At 41.8% G+C, this 23,792-nt stretch overlaps 1 protein-coding gene and 1 long non-coding RNA gene across 4 annotated transcripts in view; one reads left to right on the top strand and one right to left on the bottom strand.

Annotated features, from left to right (window-relative positions):
- Positions 1–5,731: 5,731 nt before the first annotated feature.
- LOC126044495 (uncharacterized) overlaps positions 5,732–23,792 on the top strand; it is a 29,933-nt gene continuing 11,872 nt past the window's right edge. For both annotated transcript variants that reach the window (XR_007507684.1, XR_007507683.1), the window contains exon 1: positions 5,732–11,955. This is a non-coding gene — a long non-coding RNA (uncharacterized LOC126044495). The remainder of the gene's footprint in view (positions 11,956–23,792) is intronic.
- The window catches only part of TMEM168 (transmembrane protein 168), a 28,923-nt gene continuing 17,398 nt past the window's right edge, over positions 12,268–23,792 (bottom strand). For both annotated transcript variants that reach the window (XM_049814222.1, XM_049814221.1), the window contains 2 exons: positions 21,293–21,567; positions 12,268–16,951 (listed from right to left, as the gene is read on the bottom strand). In XM_049814222.1, coding sequence (XP_049670179.1) covers positions 16,404–16,951; positions 21,293–21,567 — 823 coding nt within the window. In that variant the 3' untranslated portion in view covers positions 12,268–16,403. The remainder of the gene's footprint in view (positions 16,952–21,292; positions 21,568–23,792) is intronic.

Genomic DNA, 23,792 nt, shown 5'->3' with positions numbered 1-23,792 from the left:
CCTAACTGAAGTGTGTGGGAGACTGCATCTTTTAAGTCATCCAAGAAGTTCATGTTAATCTACCCGCCTTTCACAGTAGTGGAACATGAGCCATCGGTGCTGTCAAGGACAATTTCCTCCCTCCTCACAATTCTGAACAAGAAGGAGAGATGAATCAAGGGAGGAAGTGATTGAACAACATCTAGTGGTTTAGGAAGGCTGACAGCAAGTGTTTTGAGGACTGTTTTCAGGATCTCTCATGGCTGGAAAGAGAAAGATGAGGGGTTAGCCCTGTTACAACTGAAGAAAATCTCACCATAAGCAACAAGACTTGGGAAAAACAGGGATGAGTGAGTATCACTCCCCCAGATAAAGAACAGGCAAATGGCTTCACTGGAAAGTAGACTGAAACAAGGTGGTCCCCACCCTCCCAGCCCCCCCATCACAGCTTATATTCTGCATAGGTCATAGCACAGGGCATTAAGAACAGCAGGTTTGTTTTGAGGGCCATATGAAACAGGACATCCAGCTGAGGGCTCTCTCCCACACAAGATCCTGATCCTCAAGATACCTGAAACAAAGTGGGCAGCTAATTTTAAAGTTGGAAACTTGTGATCTCTTGGACTTTGACAAATTCATGCAATAGTTTCTGTAAGCATCAAAATTTAATTAATTACTCTTCTTAAGTTTACAAGCTTTCCTCTTTTATTACAGCAAAATAAATTCTATTTTTTTTAAATGAAGAAGTATTTTACATCTGTATAATTGAAAAAAGTTCTATAAAAGCATAACTTTCAGCCAAAAAAAGTTCTGCTTTCCTATTCAGCAATTTTCATTAAATATCTAAAGTATTTTAAAGAGATTCCCTGGTGTTTTCATGAAATATAGATGCCAGTGTATAAAGAAAATAATTAGATCTCAGTGAAATATGTTGTAAGTTGTGCAGACTCCAAGACAACACACGCCCAGTTTTCATGAAATTGTATGTTGCATTTTATGAATAGCTCAGACCCCATTTTTTACAATATTCATTAAGTTTCATAGCAATATTCATGATATTTAATAGCAATATGCATACAATATTAAACAAAGCATTAAAAAAAAATCGCAGCCATAAACTTAATAAATCACAGGAGTATAAACTTCCTTCTGAGCTGTAGGAGAACAGACATCTTGCTTCATTTTTTTCTTATATTTCATTAAAGACAGACAAGCAACGTTTAATGGTAGGTTCACAAAATAGGTCTTAAAATTCTCACCAGCCATTCATAGGCTAGCCATTCAAAATTACACAAAGCATGAAGACAGCACAGCCACAGCTTCACTGGAATTTATTTTAAATTATTAATAATAAAAAATAGCCCCCTCCTGTCATAGCAGGAATGCTGCTCTGACAGCCTTCATCAGAGGCTGCATAATGTTCTTCTGGAGAGAGTAGCTTTCTAGTTGCTCATAATTTCTACCTCTGTGTCTTGAAATGTATAATCTCAACGCTAAAAGGCTGTTAAATGGAAGTCTCCAGCCTTGAAACTTGCCTTTCAGTTTTCCAAATTCATACTTCATCCTTACTTTGCAGCTAATTAGACATTAGTTCACCAGCCATTTAGGAAAAGGCTTTGTTAATCAGGGAAGCAACAGATGAGGTGGGTCTCCAGAGGGAAGACCATCAATTCTACCAATTACACTAGCTGTGGGAAGAAGCGGATGCTTTACAGCACGGTGCCTTAATGCCGACAAACATATCGCTGCGCTAAACCACGCTTCCAAGTAAGGGACTCCACTAACAAAGGCACGCACATAATGTAACAGCAAGGAGGAAGAGATAAGGTTCTTTAATCGCTTCCACCCTGTTGAAATACATCACACCCTACCTGCACCAGCTGTAGTTTCTTTGCATCAGCAGAGCACAATCCCATCACCAGCCGGCAAGTAACTTGCTCAGGCCGAAATGATGGCTGATGAGCAGAGGCAGCAGGTTTCTGGGTGGTCCTGGTGACTGGCTTTTGCAGGGATTAGGAATCTGGTATTGGTGTGCTGCTTCCCCAACATTGCTGGTCGATTTATTCTATCTCTAGAGGCATCACCTGTCTCACGGTGAGGTTCTGCAGTCAGGGCAGGTCTGAGGAAACAGATCCCTCCACATCGGAGGGAAGGCTTTCTCCCTCCTTGAGCCCTGAAACCTTTTCGCACCACATCAGGGGCAACCAGGAAAACTCGTTACTGGACGTGGCTCCTCGCCTGTGATCCGCTGGGGCTGTCGGCAAAGCTGCTGCTTGTTGATGAGCAGAGTGGAGGCGGTGAGGAGCGGGCCGCCGAGCGCGTCTCTACAAGACCGTGTGGGTGTTGGCAGGGCTGTGGAGTGGAGCTCTGTGTCTGGCACGCTGGTAATGACCTGGAGATGACTCACTGTCTCAGGAGGAGGGAGGTCGTGGAGATGTGTTAGCTGCTTTTGAAAACCAGGGTTTGGTGCTGACTAGACCTTCACAGAAGCAAGCTATCAGGTAAGAAGGTTCTCTTCTGGGTTGTTTCTCTTTTTTTATTTGGTGGGTTGGTTTTTTTTAATGTTTGGCTATGCTTGGCTATCAGTGCCCGTGGATGGCAATACAGTGTAAAATATATCAATAAATGTGCGTAACTACTCCTGAGTAACAAATATTCTACCTGTGATGTTAAAGCACTTGGGCAGTATGTTTTGCTACTGCAGGGATGTGTTGTGCGTGCTGAGCAATGGGGAGAGACACTGGGATTTCTTCTGGAGTTTACTCAGTTACTTCTTAGGGAAAGCTTCCTCTAGTGGGAGTTTGTAAGAAACTAGCTTATAATTTGGCTCATGATGATTAAATTAATAGAGAGAAGGCAGAGCTTTGATCTAATTTTTTGGTTCCTCCTGAGAGGAACATGCTTATTTGTCAAGAGAGGCCTTAAAATATTCTCATATCCTCAGCTCCCACTAGGCTGGTAAGTGAAACCTTCAGCTTTTCCACAGGCAAAGAGCATTTGGGCTGCGCAAAGTCTTCAGGATAATTCATGTAAGCACTTGAAGCAATTGAATCCTACGTAAAGTTTTTCTCCTGTCTGTGTATGAACGAGAGGTTTACTGTTAACATTTGTGATTCAGACTCCAACACTGACCGCTTTCTCTGTCAGCGACGGAACTGCTTCACCATATAAATATTTAATAGTAATGTTTAATATTTCCAGACACGAAGTACAATATACTGAAGTGACCTGCTTTTTTTTAATGTGTGTGGTGGTTGAGAGAGGAAATTCTCATGCTTGCTACTTGGAGAAGGGTAGAACAAACCGACAACAACTTGGGGGGCGGGGGGAAGAGTTGTCATAAAGTACCAGTAATGCCTGGAAAGCACTGCTGACAGTAGGATGTTCCTGTGAAGCCATTTGGTGCCAGCTCATTTGACTTTGGCAAGGGTATTTGGCATGAAATAGATTTGTATTTAGAATTGGGGACTCTGCTGTCTTGCTCTTGGCAGGGAATGAACTTACAAATGAAGCCGTCTTGTAATACCATGACATTACCTTGTATTATGAATCACTTTAGAATTAGAAACGTTGATCTGAATAAGAAACTAAGACTTGCATAGAAGTGGAGAAACATGTACAGCTGACGTTCAGGGCCTGTACACGTATGCATGTGAAGAATACGTTGCACGCCGTCCCAGCGCTGCAGCAGTGTTCAACACCTGGATCCTTGCTTGCTAAGCTCTTCCGTTACTCCAGCGGTTGCTTCAGTGGTTATCTTTTTCTCAGGTTCAATTTCTTTAAAAACTTTTCTTCTTCACTGGATGTCTCAGGTGGCTTAATATTAAAATTTTATACTTGCCAGGGGCTTACTTTTCAATTAGGACAAGTTTGAAAAGTCTAGGTTAGGTGGAAGAAAGTTTTAAATCCAGGGAGATGGTGGCTGGGCATGTGATGCCTCTCTAAATGTTTGATGAAGCACAGGGCTCTGTTCTGGCTGCCCATACTCTGCATGGGGCAAAAAACCCACGGGGATGCTTGTGCATTTTTGGAGCAGCAGTATAAGTTTGGCTTGTTTCCTAAAGTGAATTCAATACTTTAAAAACAAAACAAAAAAATAAAACGGGAAAAAAACCCCTAAAATAGTCTTCAGGGTTGGCGTCCTCCTTATAAGAAATGGATACATTCTCGGTATGATCAGCTCATTTCCCTCAATGTGCCTGAAACTAACAAAACTACAAGTGGAGAGAGCTTCTTTGGTATTTCCTTGCAAATATTTCTCTCTCAGATCAAAGGCACCATCCAATCCTCTGAAGAAAGCTAAGTTATGGAGCACTACAGCTATTTTCCTCTAGCCTGAGCATACAGGAATGCAATATGCTTTTCTGCATGTGTTGTGCTTTAGCATTCATGAGTATCCTTATGAAGGCAAGTTTTGCGTCGCATGCTGTGTCACGCTACAGGGAAGAAGAATATCAATTATATAGCATGCTTAATCATGAGAGGAAATGGATTTGACTAACTGAATATGCAAATGCCAATTCAAAATAAAATTATGAGGTCTTCCTGATGTGCAAAATGCCACTGCTGAAAAACTTTTTAATATGTTAGTGCTTGACTTAAGGAGAGTGTGGTTTATGAAGGGAAGAAAGAAAAAACATAAGTAATTTAATTTCTTCTTGCATTGTATTATTCTCGAAGCTGTTATTTTTCTAGCTTGGAAAAGCGTAGCTGACATGAAGCTTTTAAAGCATATTTTGACATTTAAAATGCAGCTTCCTGTGTTTGCATTCATGCATGGTTTCCTGAGACGAAGGGTGGTAAGTAAATACCCACCGCTGGCTTTCCTGCGAACACCACGAGGCTGTACAGGATGGGATTTGTTGTACACAAGGACAAGCTGCTCCTGGAACCTTACACCCCCTTGCCCTAATAAATCAACAGCTGTTTGGCAATGAGACAGGAATTTTCTTATTTACCCAAAACTTGGTATTTACAGCTATTCCCCCATGGCGTGGGTGGTCACAGTTCACTTCCCGTGGCTGCTTGGTGAGAACAGCACCTCCCACCCCGTGTTACCGTAGTCTCTGGTGGAGCATCTTTTCCAGTCCTCATCGCAGAAGTGTTTCACTTCACGTGGTGGGGAGGGCTGGCTCAGGGAAAGGTGATGCGCTGTACTCGAGAGTATCCCAGTCTCCTGAGTGGGGAAACCAAGTAGCTTTAAATACTGTTTAAAGTAGCTGGTGTGTTGGCAATCAAGGCCAGTTTCCAATGTCCTTAGTGAATACTGGAATCAGTCATCCAGTTAAATGGGAAAGTCTCTTTCCCCTCATACTAGCTCTTGTTTAGTGCACTTTTGTAGGTCTTGTCTAATTGTACGCACAAGGTCAAGATCTACAAGGAGATTGTGGTGAGTTGACCCTGGCTGGATGCCAGGTGCCCACCAAAGCCGCTTGATCACTCCCCTCCTCAGCTGGGCAGGGGAGAGAAAATATGACGACAGACTTGTGGGTTGAGATAAGGACAGGGAGAGATCACTCACCAATTACTGCTGTGGGCAAAACAGACTCGACTTGGGGAAAATTAATTTGATTTATTACCAATAATATCAGAGAAGGATAATGAGAAATAAAACCTGAATCTTAAAACACCTTTCCCCCACCCTCCATTCTTCCTGGGCTTAACTTTATCCCTGATTTTCTCTACCTCCTCCCCCTGCAGCGGCGCAGGGGGACGGGGAATGGGGGTTGGGGTCGGTTCCTCACACCTTGTCCCTGCCGCTCCTTCCTCCTCAGGGGCAGGACTCCTCACTCCTCCCCTGCTCCACCGTGGGGTCCCTCCCACAGGAGACAGTCCTCCATGAACTTCTCCAACGTGGGTCCTTCCCACAGGCTGCAGTTCTTCATGAACTGCTCCAGCGTGGGTCCCCCGTGGGGTCACAAGTCCTGCCAGAAAACCTGCTCCAGTGTGGGCTCTTCTCTCCACGGGTCCTGCCAGGAGCCTGCTCTGGCATGGGGTCCTCTCTCCCCGGGCTGCAGGTGGAGATCTGCTTCCCCGTGGACCTCCCTGGGCTGCAGGGGGACAGCCTGCCTCACCGTGGTCTTCCCCACGGGCTGCAGGGGAATCTCTGCTCCGGCGCCTGAAGCACCTCCTGCCCTCCTTCTGCACTGACCTGGGGGTCTGTGGGGCTGTTTCTCTTACATCTTCCCACTCCTCTCTCTGGCTGCAGTTTCTGTTTTGCAGCAAGTTTTTTCCCCTTCTTAAATACATTCTTCCAGCGGTGCTAGCACCGTCACTGATGGGCTTGGCCTTGGCCAGCAGAGTGTCCAACTTGGAGCCGGCTGGCATTGGCTCTGTCAGACATGGGGGAAGCTTCTAGCAGCTTCTCGCAGAAGCCACCCTTGTAGCCTCCTGGCTACCAAAACCTTGCCATGCAAGCCCAATACAGAGATGAACAGGGTAAAACTTCGAGGTGCTCATAACCCCAAGCTGGGTGGTTTGCTACACAGCCCCCTGAGGACTGCAGGTTTCCAGCCGGACACAGAAGCAGAACTGAGGGGACACCAGCATTTCATTGACAAATGCAGGCACTGGTGCAGAGTTTCGATGGGGCTCTGGGAAGATGAGGGATAGGCACTGAAATCACCTTGGTGATCTGAACCTTGCGTCGTTCACTGCAAACTGCTCTGACCGTGACTTTAGTGCCAACCAACAGCCTTACTGCCGGTAGTGCCAGCTGAGCTTCTTGCCTCCTTCTCCTTCCCTCAGTATGGTTTTGAAATAACATTTTAATGGTGAAACAAGACGCCAGAAATTAAGTTGAACGTTTAACTCCAGAACAGACTTCACAGTTCCCAGTCCCAAGCTATTTACCCATCCGCGGCTGGGCTTTCAGTTGTTGGTATTGACAGTTCATCAATCACATCTGCCTTGCTGGTGGCCTTGGAGGCCTGCTTGCACACTTTGGCTTCTAGATATGAAGGCTTCAAATCCTGGGTGTGGGGCAGCACCCCACCTTCACACCACGCACCGACAGTAGGTGGAGGGGCTGGGGCTGGCCCCCCTCTCTCCCGGAGGGCAGGGTTTCGCAGGAGGGTGGCTCTTCTCTAGTGCTGTGCACACCCAAATGCGTAGACTTGCTGTGCAATGCATGTGAGGCTGCAGACAGCTGAGGTGAGGGAAGGAGCCATTTCTGTATGCTGAGGAAACCCCACCAGAGGGCTAAAAGCTGGGCTGGATTTGCACAGGTGGCAGGATGATGTTGGGTGGAAAAGTGCCAGCTAGGTGCTACTTCGTATCCCGTAAATCAGGAATTCTTGGATTATGTTACGTCTTCCTTTGACTTTTCAGTAGATAAACCAATGTTTATTAGACTGTAGGATATATGGACTGGCAGAAACACTGACGTGGGTGTCCAGAGCTGTGCAGATACAGGATGCTCCCACGTGAGCGCTGGGGTGCTTTCACTCCGCTGCCTGTGAGCTCGGTGGTTATTCCCCAGCCTCCTGGTTGTACCGTTCTCGTCACGGCTTCATCCGAGTGGGGTTTGAGGTATGTCTCACGGCTTGAATGGGAGCGGTATGTGAGCTATGGCACTCAAACTGGGGATTTCTGCTGTGGGAAAGACAACCAAATAAATAAGAAGTGAAGGATGGATGAGCTGGAATGAGCTGTGAACTGACAGCTTTGTGACTGGTCTTGACTTATTTCCTTTTTGTGGTCTGAAGCCGAGTGCCTCATAAATTCTGAAGACATCAAAACTGTAACTAACATAACTGAAACCATCCTGGGATTGCTGGAAATATAAAGAGCACTGACTGTAACTAGAAGACAAAAGACAGCAAAAAGGGAATGAGTTCGCTCCTCAAAGTGCTATTTTTGGGTACTTCGGTTTTGACATTACAGGTCGAATCAGCATACTGACCCAGTTGTGGGCATTCGGGGTCGCACTGTGGCTGTCCTACAATCTAATATGGACCTAGAGATGAAAATATTTTCACAGTTTATGGTTCTGGCGTATTTTACTGACTGTAAAGATCCTGGAATTCTCAAATAGATACCTACTAACCCTCTCACACTCTGTCAGCCCTGAGGTGACACACAGTAGACGCCATTTGGCAGCCACTGAGCAGTGTGCTGGTCTTGGGGGTTGTCTTGTGCTTTGCTCGCTGGGTAGATGGGAGGGCTGTGGTCTTTTTGGGGGGAGGAGAACATAAAATGAGAGCAGCTGCATGGGGTCTGGTCAAAGCCCCATCCAGTCCGGGACCGTTTTTCTTAGGACTGGCCAAAAATGGGATGTGCCATGCGAATGTGTCAAATGGTTTGTAGCCGAGAGGAGTCCTGAGGGTTAATGAGAGGGTAGCTGAGAGGGTTACTAGCTTTGTGCTTCAGAGTCTGTGGTGCAGCTGTCTCCCATGAGTCTGTCCTAGATCTCTTTAATCCATATAAGCATCTGCAACACCCTCTGGCAGGACTCGCAGCTTAACTCTCTATTAAGGTTATTTAGTGAAGAGCTGGGGAATTAGAAAATGAACTACGGTAACAGTACTCCAGCTGCAACTTGATATCTAGCATCATGCAACGACCAACAAACCTTCTCCAGGGTACGTGCGAGCGAGAGCTGCTAACTTTCCAGCGGCAACAGTTCACTGTGCGATTGTGCGTAGCAATTTCCTGGCTGCCATCAATTCCTTTTGTTGTTTCCTCAGAAGAGCCACAGGGCAGCTGACACACAGCAATGAATTCCAGAAAAGCACTAGCTTTTCAGATGGCTGGGTTCTGGGTGTTTTCCCCCAGCTTCACAGAAGTTGTCTCTAAATAATACAGTTTTGTACTATGCATTAGAAGCTTTGGAGAAGATTCCCAGGAGACCCACACTTGCTAAGCTTAAGTCTGACATCCCCAGCAGGACAAATTGCTTACCCAGAACTGGAGATGCCTGAAGACTCTGTACATCTGTTACAAGTCTCCCACAGCTAATTCTGACCCGTATGTACATGTTTTTGTGCATCAAGACCAGGCTGGTCCAAAAGCTTACTTCCTCTTCTCTGTGGGTGGAACCAGTCTGTTGTGGCTTGTTCGGATAGGGGCAAACTCCCGGCTGCTGGCCTGTTACGCACTTTCTGTATTTGTAGATGAGGTAGGCTGTAGGTCAGTCCTCTGAATCCTTCCTGGTATTTATCTTAGTTTTACTATTTTTATACATCTATGCCAAACAAGCAGGAATTACAAAATATTTGACTTCCTGCCCCAAATCAAGCAGTCTGGTGGTACGTCTGGGTGCAAGACAAGCAGGATGTGGTTCCTTTACAGGGCTTCCTGCTCCCCTGCCAGCCTCGCTTTCTGTCCTTCTGGATGTAGCTCACGTACCTTGTCTGTGTATGCCCGCACTGTATTCTGTCTGCATTCATCAAATCTCTTATCAGAACGTGCTCGATCTTGAAACAATTTATTTCGCTGAGTAATTTTAGATATTAGAAACCTGCTTCAAATTCAGCCGGGAAGGTACCACGTCTCCTCACCCAGAGAAGCATCTAGAGACTCGCCTGAGAGTAAAACTGAAACAGAGTTGGAGACCTGGCTTAAGTGGTTTGAGCCATCTTCCTGGCCAGCGGTGGCCCAAGACAGGGAACCTTCTTCAGTGCTGCAGATCTTTCATACACAAACACCGCTGTGGGAACATGCCTGAGGGTATGTAACATCCACTATTGCCTTCGTACTATAAAAGCCCCCCCTACTCGGCCAGCTGTAGCTGTACAGCATTATCTGGTTTCAGGCACTGTATTAAAAATTCAATAATCATAATTTTTCAGGAGCCATCTTTATAACGGTAAATTAAATGGTGCCAGGACGTGAGCCCAGAATAGAAACTTGCCCGCCTATCCTGTTGGTTTGTTAGGACGGGCCACAGCATGGTTCTGGCCAGGCTGACAGCTTCCCCTGGCAGGGCTTGGGAGCTGGTGTGGGACATGTTCAGTAGCAGGTTTGGATGCTGCTGCCCTGGTTTGGAAGGTAAGGCAGCCTGACAGTACACCACAGGCCACATCTGGAAGAAACAAAACTTATCAGTTCTGAATCCTCTCCCTAGTTCTAGGTCTGTGAACCCCATTCTCATGACCTCGGCACTGAATCTGACCCATCTGATAGTATTAGTTTTCCTCTTGGCTTCTTTTTTTTTTCCTTCTTCCTTTTCTTCCTCTTCTTCTGTCCTTTCCTTCCTGGGAAAAGAACTAACCTTTCTCTAAGGATAAAAATCTTTATACTCTTCTGAAAGGCAGAAGAAATCTTTAGGGCTTTCAGCTATATAAACCTAATTTGTCAGTTTTTTCCCCCCTCCCCATCTCTCTTAATGGATCTCTTATGCATTTATAATGTACTCAGTACCGTGGTATCTAGGGACCTTATACACAATTTATAAAGCAAACATTTTTTTTGCAAAAAGTTTCTACTTCTCTTCTGGCTATTGCCAATCTCTGAATCAGGCTGTTCTCTTTGATTTGCAAAGGAAGCCAAGTCATCTGTTTTATACTCCCGACAGACCGTCTTGCAGTATCCTGGCTTTGCATTTGTGGGATGGCAAAGTCAGGTTCACGGTGATTTATTTTGCAGCTATTAACTATAGAACTGTCTGTAATCAACAAAGCTGGCTGCGTTTCTCCATCAGCTTCAGCACAGGCATGAGTCTGAACTGGCAGTTCCCTAGCTCCGTGCAGTTGTACCTGAGCCCAGAATGTTTCACTACACCTTGAAGTGGCTATATAGTTACTAAATAGAGAGAAAATAATTCAGTGCTGATGAGGAGGGAAATTTTAAATTTCTGGGTCACTAGTTGTAAGCAGCTGGATGCTGCAGGCACCTGTTGGGACTAGCTTCCTACTCGGTGTTCCGAAGAGTTGGACTGCTGCCTTGCAGGGTGACCAACCCTTCATAAGTGCCTGCAGTGTGTATCTGGTTGTGCGAGGAAGTTGTACTCGTTCTGGGCCTGAATCTCTGAAGGTGAGCTCTATGATACTGAGAGCCTTTATTGGATCCAGCTTTCCAGTCTCCAGTATGATACAGCAGCAATAGCATACATCTATTTTACTCCATAGTGGTAGGGGGCAATGTATTGAAGAGCTGATGGAGTCCAGCCGAGCGCAGTGCTGGCGCAGTAGGTAACACTGATCAAAGCCTTATGCGCTTCTTGCTCCAAATCAATGTGCTTGAATTTTTCTGCTGTGCTTGTTTTCCAACAATAATCTATGTAACAGCACCTAAGAAGAAACATTATTTGAACATTCATATGGCTATTTACACTGACTTTTATTTCCCAGGTCACCAAAAAAGTTGACCCAAAACCCCAGACCTAGTGCCATGGATGCAGACATACCTTGGGTTGCCTGAGTCCATTCAAAGAGACTCAGAATAGCTGCAGGGCAGCACTGAGGGTGAGCTGCATTGCTCTCTAGGGTTACCTCTGAATTTGAGACTGAACAGAAAGGATCTACAGAAATTTAATAAAAAAGGAACACTGATTAATATGTTGCAAAAGTAATGGATTCAACCATTAATTAGAAGGATGAGTCAAAATTAAATTCATTCTGTTTAAAAAAAAAAAGTGCCACTAAGTCTTCATTGTACTCAGCTAGTCAATGTGTTAAAAGCACTGCTAATGGTGCAGTGCCCTTCTCTGCAGCTCTGGCCCCTGGATTACCACTGACATGCCCGTCATCCCTCACCACGCTAAACGCTCTTTTTCCCCTCCATTTCCCACCTAAGTCTTTACTTAACAAGCCCTGGCTTGTTAAGAGTACTGCTGGGACTGTTTCATGGGGAGGGAGTGCAGGAACCTCCTCAGCAGTTTTTGAGAGAAGCAGATGTGCAGCTCTGTCCTCACCATCCTGCACTGTCATAGTTTCCTTCTGCTTCGTCTCCCAGGCTTGATCTCACTCAGACAGGAACCCTCCATTAACTTCATCTTATTGGAGATGACAAGTTTGACTAAATACAAATACTCATGTAAGTGAAGTCTTCAATTAAGTCTCTATAAAATAATGTTGCAAAATATAAACAATGTTTTTACTAGCTTGTTGACTGATAAAAAAATGACAAGGTGAAAGGTATTAATAATTCAAACTAATATTTCTCATTTCTATTCAATTGTTAAACTACAAATAATCCTTAGATTTTCAGTGAACGCTGTTGCAATTTCTAGCTAAAAAACCCAAACCCTCTGAAACAAACTGTACAGAAAAAAAACCCATGTAATTCAAGAGGGAGCATAGAAATTTGGGAAGTGATCAATGCATAAACAAAAACATGAACTGGAAATGAGCATCCAAAGCAGCAAAATATATTTAAGTATATATATCACAAATACACACACACAAAAAATCTATTTACAGATCTAAAATCAGTACATCCAGTAAAAATCCTCCCACAGAAAGGTATTTATAAACAAGAAAATTACCCCAGTTACATTGTCTACTGCTGGCAACAGAGATACTTTACAGCTAGCATAGCATTGATTATGCCTTTGTAAAATAAAGGGAAAACAATATAGGTGAAGAAATTATTTCTGGGAAAAACTTGAACTGAAGGCTGGACAACAGCAATAACAAGGCATACAAAGCATAAGGAACTGCAAATATGTAACTCTGGTAGTGCAAAAATGAAGAAGAATGGCTTTTTTCCCCAATACTTGTTCAGAGAAAAATACTATTGTGAATTTGCAATTCGAATTCCTTTTAAAGACTTAAATTTGTAGAATTTAGTGCATTTGCATGTTTCAGCAAGGCTGATGCTATACAGGAGGTAAATGAAACAAAGTCAACATAAAATTACTACTGTGATATAAATTTATAACAACCTTTATAACAAAATGTCTGAATATACAGTACAGAGACAAGCCTCTAAAAAAAAAAAGTTTAGATTTTCTCCATCCAGACAATTTGTAAGCATGTTCCTGTTAAAGAAAAACAACTTGTATGTAACTGATAGCATATGTAACATTCTTTGGAATTAGATTTAAATTTCTCTTTCAGGCGTTGCCCCAGTATTTCATACAGGGAACAGCAGAGGGGGAACTCCTCACTGGGATTAGGAGCTCCTAGTGCGTTGTCCCTCAGGTACGCACCCGGGGCTGGGCAGAGACTTGTGGAGGTTCATGAGCGCCAGGAGCTGGAGAAAAATTCCACCTGGGAATGTGGGTCACAGTAGGACCCCTTGATATGAGTCAGTGTAGAAGTGGAGAATTAATGCTGTTGAATTTCTGAGGCTCATCACCCCACAGCCCTGGTTTTCTTGTGTTTTGAAACACACAAGACAGTCTCTGTCCAAAAAGGCCTCATAGTTTGAATGGCTGTAAACATTCCTTTAGTTTAAATCAGATTTTCACCATACCTTTGCTGTTTAAAAAAAAACCCAACAAAATCAAAAGTAGGAATACCTTAGCTCATATTGAAACTATTTTAAATTCAGAAAACTAGAGTTCTTTGAGAAAACTGAAACAAAACTGAAACACATGATTAGTTTTGCAAATAATCTTTTTGCTGTATTTTTAGCTGACTCTATCTAACTTTCAGCAAACCGCTCATGATCACCCAGTCTATCCTAAAGAAAACCTAACAGTTGATAAGTAAGATGGAAACCATTTAAAAAACAGAGGCAAAAGATCAGCACCAACTGTTGAGTTTGTTCTGCCCAAAGCTAGGCCCATCACCGCACTGTAGAGCAGATACTGCTCACAGACCCAGGACAGGTCCGGAGTCCTACACTCTTCCTGTTCCCCTTGATGTACAAAAAGAAAGATAACAGATGATGTCTGTAAAAATGTTAACAGTAGCAGGTACAGAGTAAGATTTACCTATTGTAATTAGTGGGAAGTGTTATGGTTGATATTCAAAGTTTTTCCAAAACAGAAAGGACTAACTTTTTGACTTTCAAATGTTCCTAGGGTAGACTATCAGGTATTACAGTGTTGCCTTATGAGGACTTCTTTGTTAAAAATTTCTGGTGCTCAAGTTGGAACAGCTTATGGTGCAATCAGATGAACTTTTACTGAAATAGCAGTCAAAATAATGGTGATTTTACAAACCAAATGATTGCCTTTATGCAATCTTTTTCCTCTATACTCGAGGGTTGTTGACCAGAAATGGCTGAAAATGACTTCTGCAAAGGAGGCAGCGCTGCTTTTCTGCAACCTGACACATGCTCGTTTGGCCTAACTTCAAGTATCCAATTTATGTGCTTGAACGAGGAGCTTATGTACCCAGCCGAGGCTCCAGAGGATGACTTAGAACAGAAGACCTCTAAGGTCATTCAACAGACAGAAGGGATTTGTCTGCTTGACCTTTGGCTTATGAAAGCAAAACCTAAACAAATCTAATAGCCACAATCACAGGAAAACTCATCCTAAAATAGAGATCAAATTAGTATTGTTCTGGAAATACTTATTTCTCTTTGTTAATGAGCAGTGGAGTGCTTCAGGTCACTAGCACGGACTCAGATGTCTAGTTTTCAGATATCTGAATTGAAATGAGATGACTCCTACCTCAGGCTCCCACGTTAGGAACTTAAGTTGGATACCTGAAGTTAGATGGTGCGATTACCCTCTCTCCTTACTGAGAACAGCCACCTCTCGAACCTGTGACACAGCTGCAGTCACAGCATTTACTTAGAGAAGACCCACTGGAACTGAGTTTTGTTAGGATACCTCATCTCATCTCTCATTTCTTTATCCCCTCTTCACTTTATTGAAGGGGACAGAGAGAGGCAAAGTGGGGTGGGCGGTGATGTCTTGCTAAGCAAAGTTGTGTAATACACACTAATGAAGAAACTTAATGGCTGTCAGTTGTAAATCCTACAAAATCACCATTTTGAAGTTGGTGGGTGCAAATTACTGTGGCTATTGCAGATCTCATAATTTAATCACACATTTTATTTTCAGGAGTTAGCAGATTCTCTAACTTAGCTGGCTAAAAAGTTCAACTGGAATTAGAAAAAGCCTTAATGGCAAAGACTTAAAGAGCTCCTAAAGTATTTTCATGTCTTTAAATAATAAAAAAAAATAATAAGTTATATTTTAGACAAATATCAGCTAATGCCTAACATTTTTATTAAAATACTGATGGAAACATAAAAAAGTAAACCCTAGGACTACTGGATTGCACACATGCAAGAAACCTACCACAAACTGTACTGTCTTAGCCGCTTAGTTCTTTCACTCCTTATTTTCTGTACTTGAGAAAATGAGATCAGAAAGCTATGCAGCTTCTCTGATTGAAGAGGAAAGGCCACGACAGGATTTCTAGAGTCCCATCCAGCTCTGTAAGTGGAAGGATTAAGATGAGGACCTTGTGGCTGAGAGAACAGAGGTAAGGAATACTCAGGATTCACTTCTGTCCTACAGGAATAATCCATTCTTTCTGACAAACTTTGCTCGTGGTTTTAATAGATAATGAACTCATCGGTCCAATCCTGTACTCGGCATTTTACAGAATCAAGGTCTTTATGCACGGCAAAGACTTCAGATAAACGTGGAAGCAAGGCAACACTTGTACTTCCATTTTTTATCTATGGATTACTTTCTTTGTTGAATTCCTTGGGTGTTTTTTTTCCTTCAGGGTAGCTTTTCAAAATACAAACTTGTTACAGCCTGGAAAAGACAGAACTACCCTAACAGGTGAGGGAAAAACTGTCAGTGCACTTTTTATTCCGTATATGAATTAACTAATTAAAAAAAATCACTGGCAAGATACTGAATTTTGAAATTAACACTGAAAGTTTTCCAAACTGCACTTGAGAAAACATTGACTGAGCAGCATCAGAACATTAGAGGGTTGTCTGATTTCCTTGTTTTCTGTGGCTAGTTTCCACTGATGGCAGTAGAGAACTGAGGCAGGGGCTGAAGATGTAAAAGCAAATGAAACTAAAGATTCTCAGTAGCTACTTACCTAGAATGGCTATTCATTCTTCTATTTTTTTTGGCTCAGTGCTGTTTGTTTTATAATACCCTTGACCCCAGCATATAATTTCAAGGACATATAAGTTGATTTGAATATTAGCTTGGTTCCCTTCCTGTATTTGAACCTTACAGTGGATATAAATCACAAGCATGCTGTAACATTTGCAGGAGCTGTTGTCCATCAGGCTGGTGACTCTGAACAAAGGCTGCTTTACGTAACACGTATGAACATGCGAACTGTCTCCAAAATGCGTGGTCATATTAAATAAGTCGCTTACATATGTACATACAGAGCAGTAACAAAACTCAAGTATCATAGTCCTACCCTCTTCTGTTTAAGATTGCAGTTTCTAACTGTTGCATATACTGTAGCTGCTCAAAGAGCTGAATAAAGTGAGTGTAGCAGACTTTTTCAGAGAAAAATAGTCATATAAAAAGTTGTAAGTATGGTACAGTGAGAAAGTTCCCAGAGCTCTCACTTCATTTTCTCTTTGGTTGCTAATTAGGATTTCACGAGTTTGAAACCCTGTCCTGTGTCCAGCACTGTGGGAAGAAACCAACTCATTTTCAGTCTTTTCAAGCACCTAAAGCATGCTTTACAGACCCAGAACAGATTGAGACCACAAAACCAGTTTGCCAAATGTACTAATGGGTAGGTGATGCGTGGGAAGTATATCATCCAGTGTTTGGCAACGTCGCTTCCTGTTGGCAAATGCAAAGTGTAGTCGCTCCAGTGTTTTGACACACCATACACCGCTTTCACTGTACGTCCCTTTTCAGACCAGCTGATGTTGCTGTCAGGGTTACAGTTGTACTCAACCCATTGCCTGGTGAAGTCACCAAGCTGTGGAGGGTCTGCTTCCTCGATGTCTACAACTCTGGCCATTTCTGCTCCTTGCACGGCAACATACTGGTCATTTACTTTTCTTACTTCTTTAACCCAAGGCTGAGAGTTCTCACAGTCTAAAACGATGATGAGCCGAGAACAAAAAGTACCGTTCTTTTCTCTCCACCACTCCAACAGTGTGTCAAGTCGTAAAGCATCGCCCCCTGCCACAAGGAAAAAAAGATTTAATATTAGGATGAAGAAACAGAAACCTCTGTAGTATTTTGACTGCAGGTTCCAAGAATCCCTTATTTTAACAACCCGGGCAGATATAACAGAAGTTTTTCAACTGATCCTCCCTGTTTGTAGATGTTGCAGATCTCCAGAGAGGTATTAAATGATTCCACCTGACTTGCTGTGGCAGATGAGGCCATTAACTCACCCTTGATTTTAAAAAAAAAAATATAAAAATTCCCTCACAGTGAAAGAAATTACAGCCCATTGAAGAAATCTGGATATAGCAAAATAGGGAAAGAAAACCTGAAATAGAGTTTATTTTGTATTAAATCTTAGTAATTTTATGGGGGGAAAAAAGGACTCTTCTTAATAAGTTATTAATATCAAAAAGAACCCCTCTTTTAAGGAAAAGAGAGGACTTTTGAACACAACATGTACTAACAGTTTTGGAGCACAACAGGAAAGCCACCTACAGGCATAACCATCGCTTTGGCTTTAAAAATTCATGTGACCAGAAATGCCGAGATTCACTCTATAGACACAGTTGTCTTCAGAGCTTCAAGAAAATTAGTATGGATTTACAACTCAATGAAACAAAAATCTCATCATAATTCTTCCACAATACTTATTTCCTATCAGTTCAGAAAACACTTGCAGCTAGAGTGTCCAACTTCTCATGTTCCATCTCAGCTCTTGCTCCAACAGTGCTTTGCAAGAGCAGATTGTAATTAAACCAAGTTACCTATAGTGGGGAGTCCTTCTGCTTAAGTGTAATGGATACTGCAGGATCTACATAGCTTTGAAAAGCAGACTACTCACTCAAGTGCCTAAGGAAAACATCTTGCAAACAAGTGAATGAATCTCCATTGGCTCCATAATGACTACTAACATGAGGAACTAGTAAGTTTCGGTGTTGGCAGGCTGGAGCTATGATACAGACTTATAACACAACCACTGTAGTTTGAAAATGTCAACTTTTTTTTTTTAAAAAAAGAAGACTTTTAGAAGAAAGGTAGAAAAATGTGATTTAAAATAACTGCATTTTAATTCCATAGTGATCTTCATTGCGGAATATAAGTACATCTCGCAACGTTTAAACTCTTCTTAGTAAGAATTTAACTGCCCAGATGAATCTCAAACAGAATAGCTGCATATTTCGCACTTACATTTCTACCTCTAGCTCAGAGTTAAAGCTTTGAGTATGCTATTGCGGTTAAAGCACAATTAGAGGGCTACAACCTTCTCCAAAAAAATGCAAACCTGGAAAATTTAGTACCAAGAAAATCTTAATATACAAACTGACAGTAATGACTTGTCTTGGTACATGATCCCCAAATTGCTGTAGTTATTTGCAGCAGAGACTTATATAGAAGCAGTTTCCCTTCTCTAGGTAAGCCTTCTGTGTCAATTAGCAGTAAAAATTTCTTTATTTGTTCACAATTTAAAGGCTTATAAATAAACTTTATTTTAGTGTAGCTATGCAGGGGTGCAGGTGATTTCAAAACAGTACTGGATAGAACTGCCTAAAGAAAACCATCTCATCCTTCATACACACACACAAACACATGCTCAGCTTCTAACCCTACTGACCTCAGACACATGGACTTATCGGGCAGTGCAAGATTTAGGCACCAAGCTGTGTAAGAAATCCATGCGTCTGGCCACATCTTGTTCTCTGGCAGTTAAGGCGACAGTTTCAGCAACAAAGACAAAGCTTCATTAGCCCAGCTCTTGCCTTTGCCTTCACTCAGAGAACATGACCTCCCAGGTCGTTTCACTGCTCATACTTTATGCATGACTAGTTAACAGTTTCTTTTATACCACTGTGTTACATCTCGGCTTCCAACAACAGAGAAACATCATTAGTGAACTAATAAATCCAGTAAGCCTCCTTTAAAAGATGTCATTACAAAGCAAAGACTACACCACTACTGCTGTGCTGTATCACAGCACAAACCAGCAGTGAGATACTACTTTTTCTATTAGATCCGAATGTTGTATTTCATTGTTCCCATTTCTCTTCATCCTCTCCAGAGGTCAGAGGACAGTACGCATTACTGGAGCTGATGACCAAATGTTCCATCTGTCATGAAATGCCACTGTACAACACGTGCGGTACAATTACCCCGTCAAACAGCCTTCATCTTGTCAGTTTACACTTCAAGTTACATTCAGCAGTGCTATCTGGAAGGAGTATCAGGTTACACTCCCTGATTTATCTAAAATTAATCACAAAAAAGGATGCAAGGCATATGACAGCTGCCTGTTCCTCTCCTTTATGTGACTATACATACCTCCACGTAAAAGCTGAAGATGCACTTAGATAGAGAACTGAAAAGGAGCTTTGTGAGAAAGCTGAACACTGCATTTACACACTGTACCTTTTAGCACAGAAACTTTCTTTTTGTTTTAACAGTTACCTTGGCCTTTATCCTAAAAGTGAAAACAGAGTTTAATTTAGGCTACAGCTACCTGAACAGGTATACAGAGACCTGAGCTCTCCTGTCACACTCCAGGCTGGCCAGATTTAAGCCAGCACTGGGCTGGAAGCCTGTCCAACTTTTGCAGCAACATTTGGCTCTATATATGCTAGAAAGCCAACCACGTCTATGCTGCCGGCTGGAGCACAGGTGGGAGGCAGAGTTTCACTGCCAGCCTGCTCCACGCAGTGCGTGGACACACTCCGCAAATGCACCAGGCGGCAGCTGCTCTTATGGACAAGACCACCCTGTTCTCGGAGAAGTCATTCAGCCACCCTGGCGTACACTGCGTACGTCACTCACGCTGAGCTCAGGGCTGTAGCTTTTTTAACCCACTGCTACAGATGAAACTTTTCTGAGAAAAAACTATGCATTGCTCTTCAGCAGGTCTAACAGTTCAGGCATGGAGTTGCACCAAAACAGGTATACGGCCTCCAGATGAAAGCTGACCTGCACCTGAACACCTCAGCATGACCACACACAAAGCTAGTTATCTGTCTACACTGTTCAAGAGCACATGCCCCTGCAGAGAGACTGCTGACGAACAGCCAGGAGCTTGCAGGCAGAGTGCTATCCAAGAGAATTAATCCTATCCCAGGAAGAAAAACAGTTGCAAATTTTCAAGGTATTTACTACAAGATTCACCTTTTGCACACAGCAACCTCAGAAGCCCCATTCCATACAGCAGGAGAACAAGGCTAAACCTATCAATGATTTGAAAACTTCAGTAGGTTTATCAAAGAATACAGTTGTGATAGAACTGCCCATTATAAAGAGATCAAAAATGAGCCAGGAAAAGGGGAAATGGTGAAGTCTATGCCAAGCAGATGACAAGGCATTAAACCAGCCCTTTACATAGTCTTGAGGCTACACTGCGCCCACAATGACTCCCGAACTCTCAGATGTCAGTAAACCGTAGCTGTTTTCATGGCACAAGGTTTGCTGTATGTTTGAAGACCTGCTTTTCTAGTGTGGATTGTAGACCTGCCTCCTATTTATTTTATTAATTCTGTCTTTTACAAAAACCAGAGCACATATTAGGGACATGCATGCAGTCCTTCATGACAGCCTAGCTCACACAGTGACACAGAACGCGGTATAATTCACTCAGAGGTAGGTGTGTGGGCTCTTGCCATGTCCAGGGAATGAGAAGAGATTATGCTTGTTCATTACAGGGAACAAATATTCCTCAAAGTACAAGGGAAATCTGTCTTTAGAGCAGAAGGGGGTCATTTCCACTTTTCTGAGGAAAAAAAGTGATCTTTCAAGTTACCTTGTTGAATTGTAAGGGGAATAAGAAATCATGCTTAAAGTTCTAAGTGTACACTTGGGATGAACAATATTTAGATAATTTTGAGAACAACTAAAAGAATAGTTGATTTTTATCATAAGGGTTTTTATCAAAGTGACTAAATACTAAAGATGACACAGAAGTTCATACAGTAACATACCTGACTGTCATACAGAGCAAGGTAAGGAAAGAGCTGCTGCTTTAGATCAAGTCAACTACATACAAAAGGGGCTTCTGCATTTCTCCATTCTCTCCACTAGCAGAGGTAGTTGGCCTGCAACCTTGCCTGTTTTGACGATTCCTTGTAGCCTCTGAATCGCTTAACAGCCGTGCTCTGTACATTACCCTGTCCTTTCTTCCTTTTTTGCCAGCAGCTTGTATCAACCTGATCTCCAAACACTGGTGGCTCTTTGCCATTCTTGACTATCAGATAATAAATGTGACCAAAACTTCAAAGTTTTACAATAGAGTATTGATTTTTTTGAAGAAAGAATTAATTGATTTGGAAAGTTTATCAATACCAAAACTATTAATAAAAAAATCTCCAAACCAGTTACCTGCCAGTGCCCATTCGCCAGTGCCATGTGAGTGACCACTGTAATATAAAATGTAGGTATCATGTCTGGGTCCATCTGCTGTCCGAAGTTCAAGAAAAGACTTGATCTTGGAGTGAAGGGTATCAAAGGTCAGTCCACTTGTAGAGTAGTCACAACCATATGTCTCAATCATGTGATACGCAAAAAATCTTTGGATGGCATTAAGCATACCAGTAGACCTCAGATTTAACTCTTGCACGTGCTCAGGTGGAAGAAGAGTTGGTTGGCCATCAGGACTAAAGAGAAGAACAGCTATGATTATTATTTCGTGCTTAGTGGACTTCTAGCAACTAGTGATTTTTTTCCCCTGGGCATATTTTCTCTGCTATAAAGTAGCACTGTTCTAAATTCAAATTGACTTGAAACGTACAGTTTATAAACAATTCAAAATACTGTATTTGAGTGAGGGACCACTATTTCCCCCTCCCTTCTGCCACACTTCTTCACTTTTAGTCCTTACTCAACCCCATGCTACTCCTGCAGCTGAGAGACAGAGAGAGAGAGAGAGGAGCTGTAATGTGAACACGCTAGGTAGGCTTCAACAATTCCATTAAGTCCCACTGAGAGAGCACTGCCTTCAGACAGGCACTTTTTCACACACACAACTGGAAAGAAGTGCAGGGAGAATGAGTTCTAATCTGCACAAAACATCATGCAAACTAGTTTCCAATAATAGACTAAAGAGAAATCCAAGTACACATTTTGCTCAGATATTTTGAATTAATTTCTCTCTGTTCCAAACTAGCCTGTATTCAGTATGGTACTCACGCAAATACAGTAATTCTTACTTGTGTATGCTGTTCAGATGCTGATCTTTCAGCATAAGAAATGTGTTTCAGATAACAGTATTCACAGCTTAGAAAATTAAAGTTCTAAGAAAACTACAAACTAGACCTGGAACAAACCATGTATATATAGATATATGTGTGTGTGTATATATATATATATATATATGTATGAATATGCATATAACAATAGAGTCCCTGGGTTCCAAAATGCATTTTATTTGTGTTTTTATATATAGTCTATATAAAAATATGTATTAAAATACATATATATCTAAAAATACACACACACTTTTATTTTTAAGTCTACATAGCTATTCATTAATCACGACAATAAGACATTTGGTCTTGCAAGACACCCAGTTACGGGAGCACTCTTCAGGATGTATTTTCAGAAAAAGAAATGCATTCATCACTCTTCAGCCAATGTAATAATGGTAATGATAAGGAGTGTGACTGACAGCTGTACCAAACTGGCCTGATTTATGCTCAGTTACAGACATGGAGAGGTTTTGTGGGTAAAAATATGAAGATAGTCTTACTCTACTAATATAAAATATGACTTCTGTTTTTTTTTTATATATATATATATATATGTATGTATGTATACTTCATGTATTTTGTTTGCAAGTCAGTGTGTAAAGCTACCTGGTTTCTTTATCAGTCTAGCTGATTAAATTTTGCACCTCCTTATCTGTCTAGTGCCTTCACGAAGGCTAACGTTCCACTACTACAGTTATATTGAATACATCATCATTACTGTTTGTCTCAGCAAGCGAAGACTGAGCCCTTCACTGAAACAGTCAAGCTTTGTTAATAAGAAATTTTAGTTCTGTGAAGTCCTAAACAGTTGCTCAAGAGTACCTCATTCACTCAAAAATTAAGAGGGAACTGCCAGAGCCAGAATAATATAATACAATGAAAGAATTAAATTGTTGCCATGGAAACAAAAATAATTTATTTATATTGTAATGTAAATTTTGAAAATGTATTTTTTTAATCCCTAACAATAATTAACTACATGGATTTTTTTTGAGTGCACAGCTGAAGACTGTAGATCAGAAGCTCAGAAAATTTCTTTTTACAACATTTTACACTATTTAAGATACACTTATCTAAGATCAGCACGCTACGTTCTGTTTCTTTGCCCATTAATTTTTTTCCCTATCCACTGAATCCATTACACATACTCAAGCTGGGCAGTTTTCATAAACCATGCAGTTTTCTTTTTAAGCCTCTCACTTCAGCTTACTACTCTTGTTTCTCTTGTAACTCAAATAGATAACTTACATAGTTCTTGTTTATCATTTACAAAAAATGCATACACACAATTTTAATTATATGACTAAAGTATCGTTTGCAAGTTTAAAGCTTATGAGAAACACAAAAACAGGCAAATAATAATAGTACGATCTCTCCACTGCATTTCTCATATGGTAACATTTATATTAGAACAAAAAATCAGCTGTAAATTCACAATACCAATAACTGACATGTAGTGCATTCACAAATCTAATTTCAACGTCCTTTAAATGTAGACACCATCTCATTTAATAGAATTCAAAATTGTTTTGAACTGATCTGTTTGGTTTATCAAATTTCCTCATGTAAAATATCTGTCCTCAGTCAAATCCCCCAATCCTCCTTTGAGTGAGATATAGACTGTGGAATCTGCC

This window comes from Accipiter gentilis, chromosome 11, assembly GCF_929443795.1.
Source record: "Accipiter gentilis chromosome 11, bAccGen1.1, whole genome shotgun sequence".
Taxonomy (NCBI): Eukaryota; Metazoa; Chordata; class Aves; order Accipitriformes; family Accipitridae; genus Astur; species Astur gentilis.
Note: the sequence above shows the minus strand (reverse complement) of the source record. Positions and strands in the feature narration are given on the sequence as shown.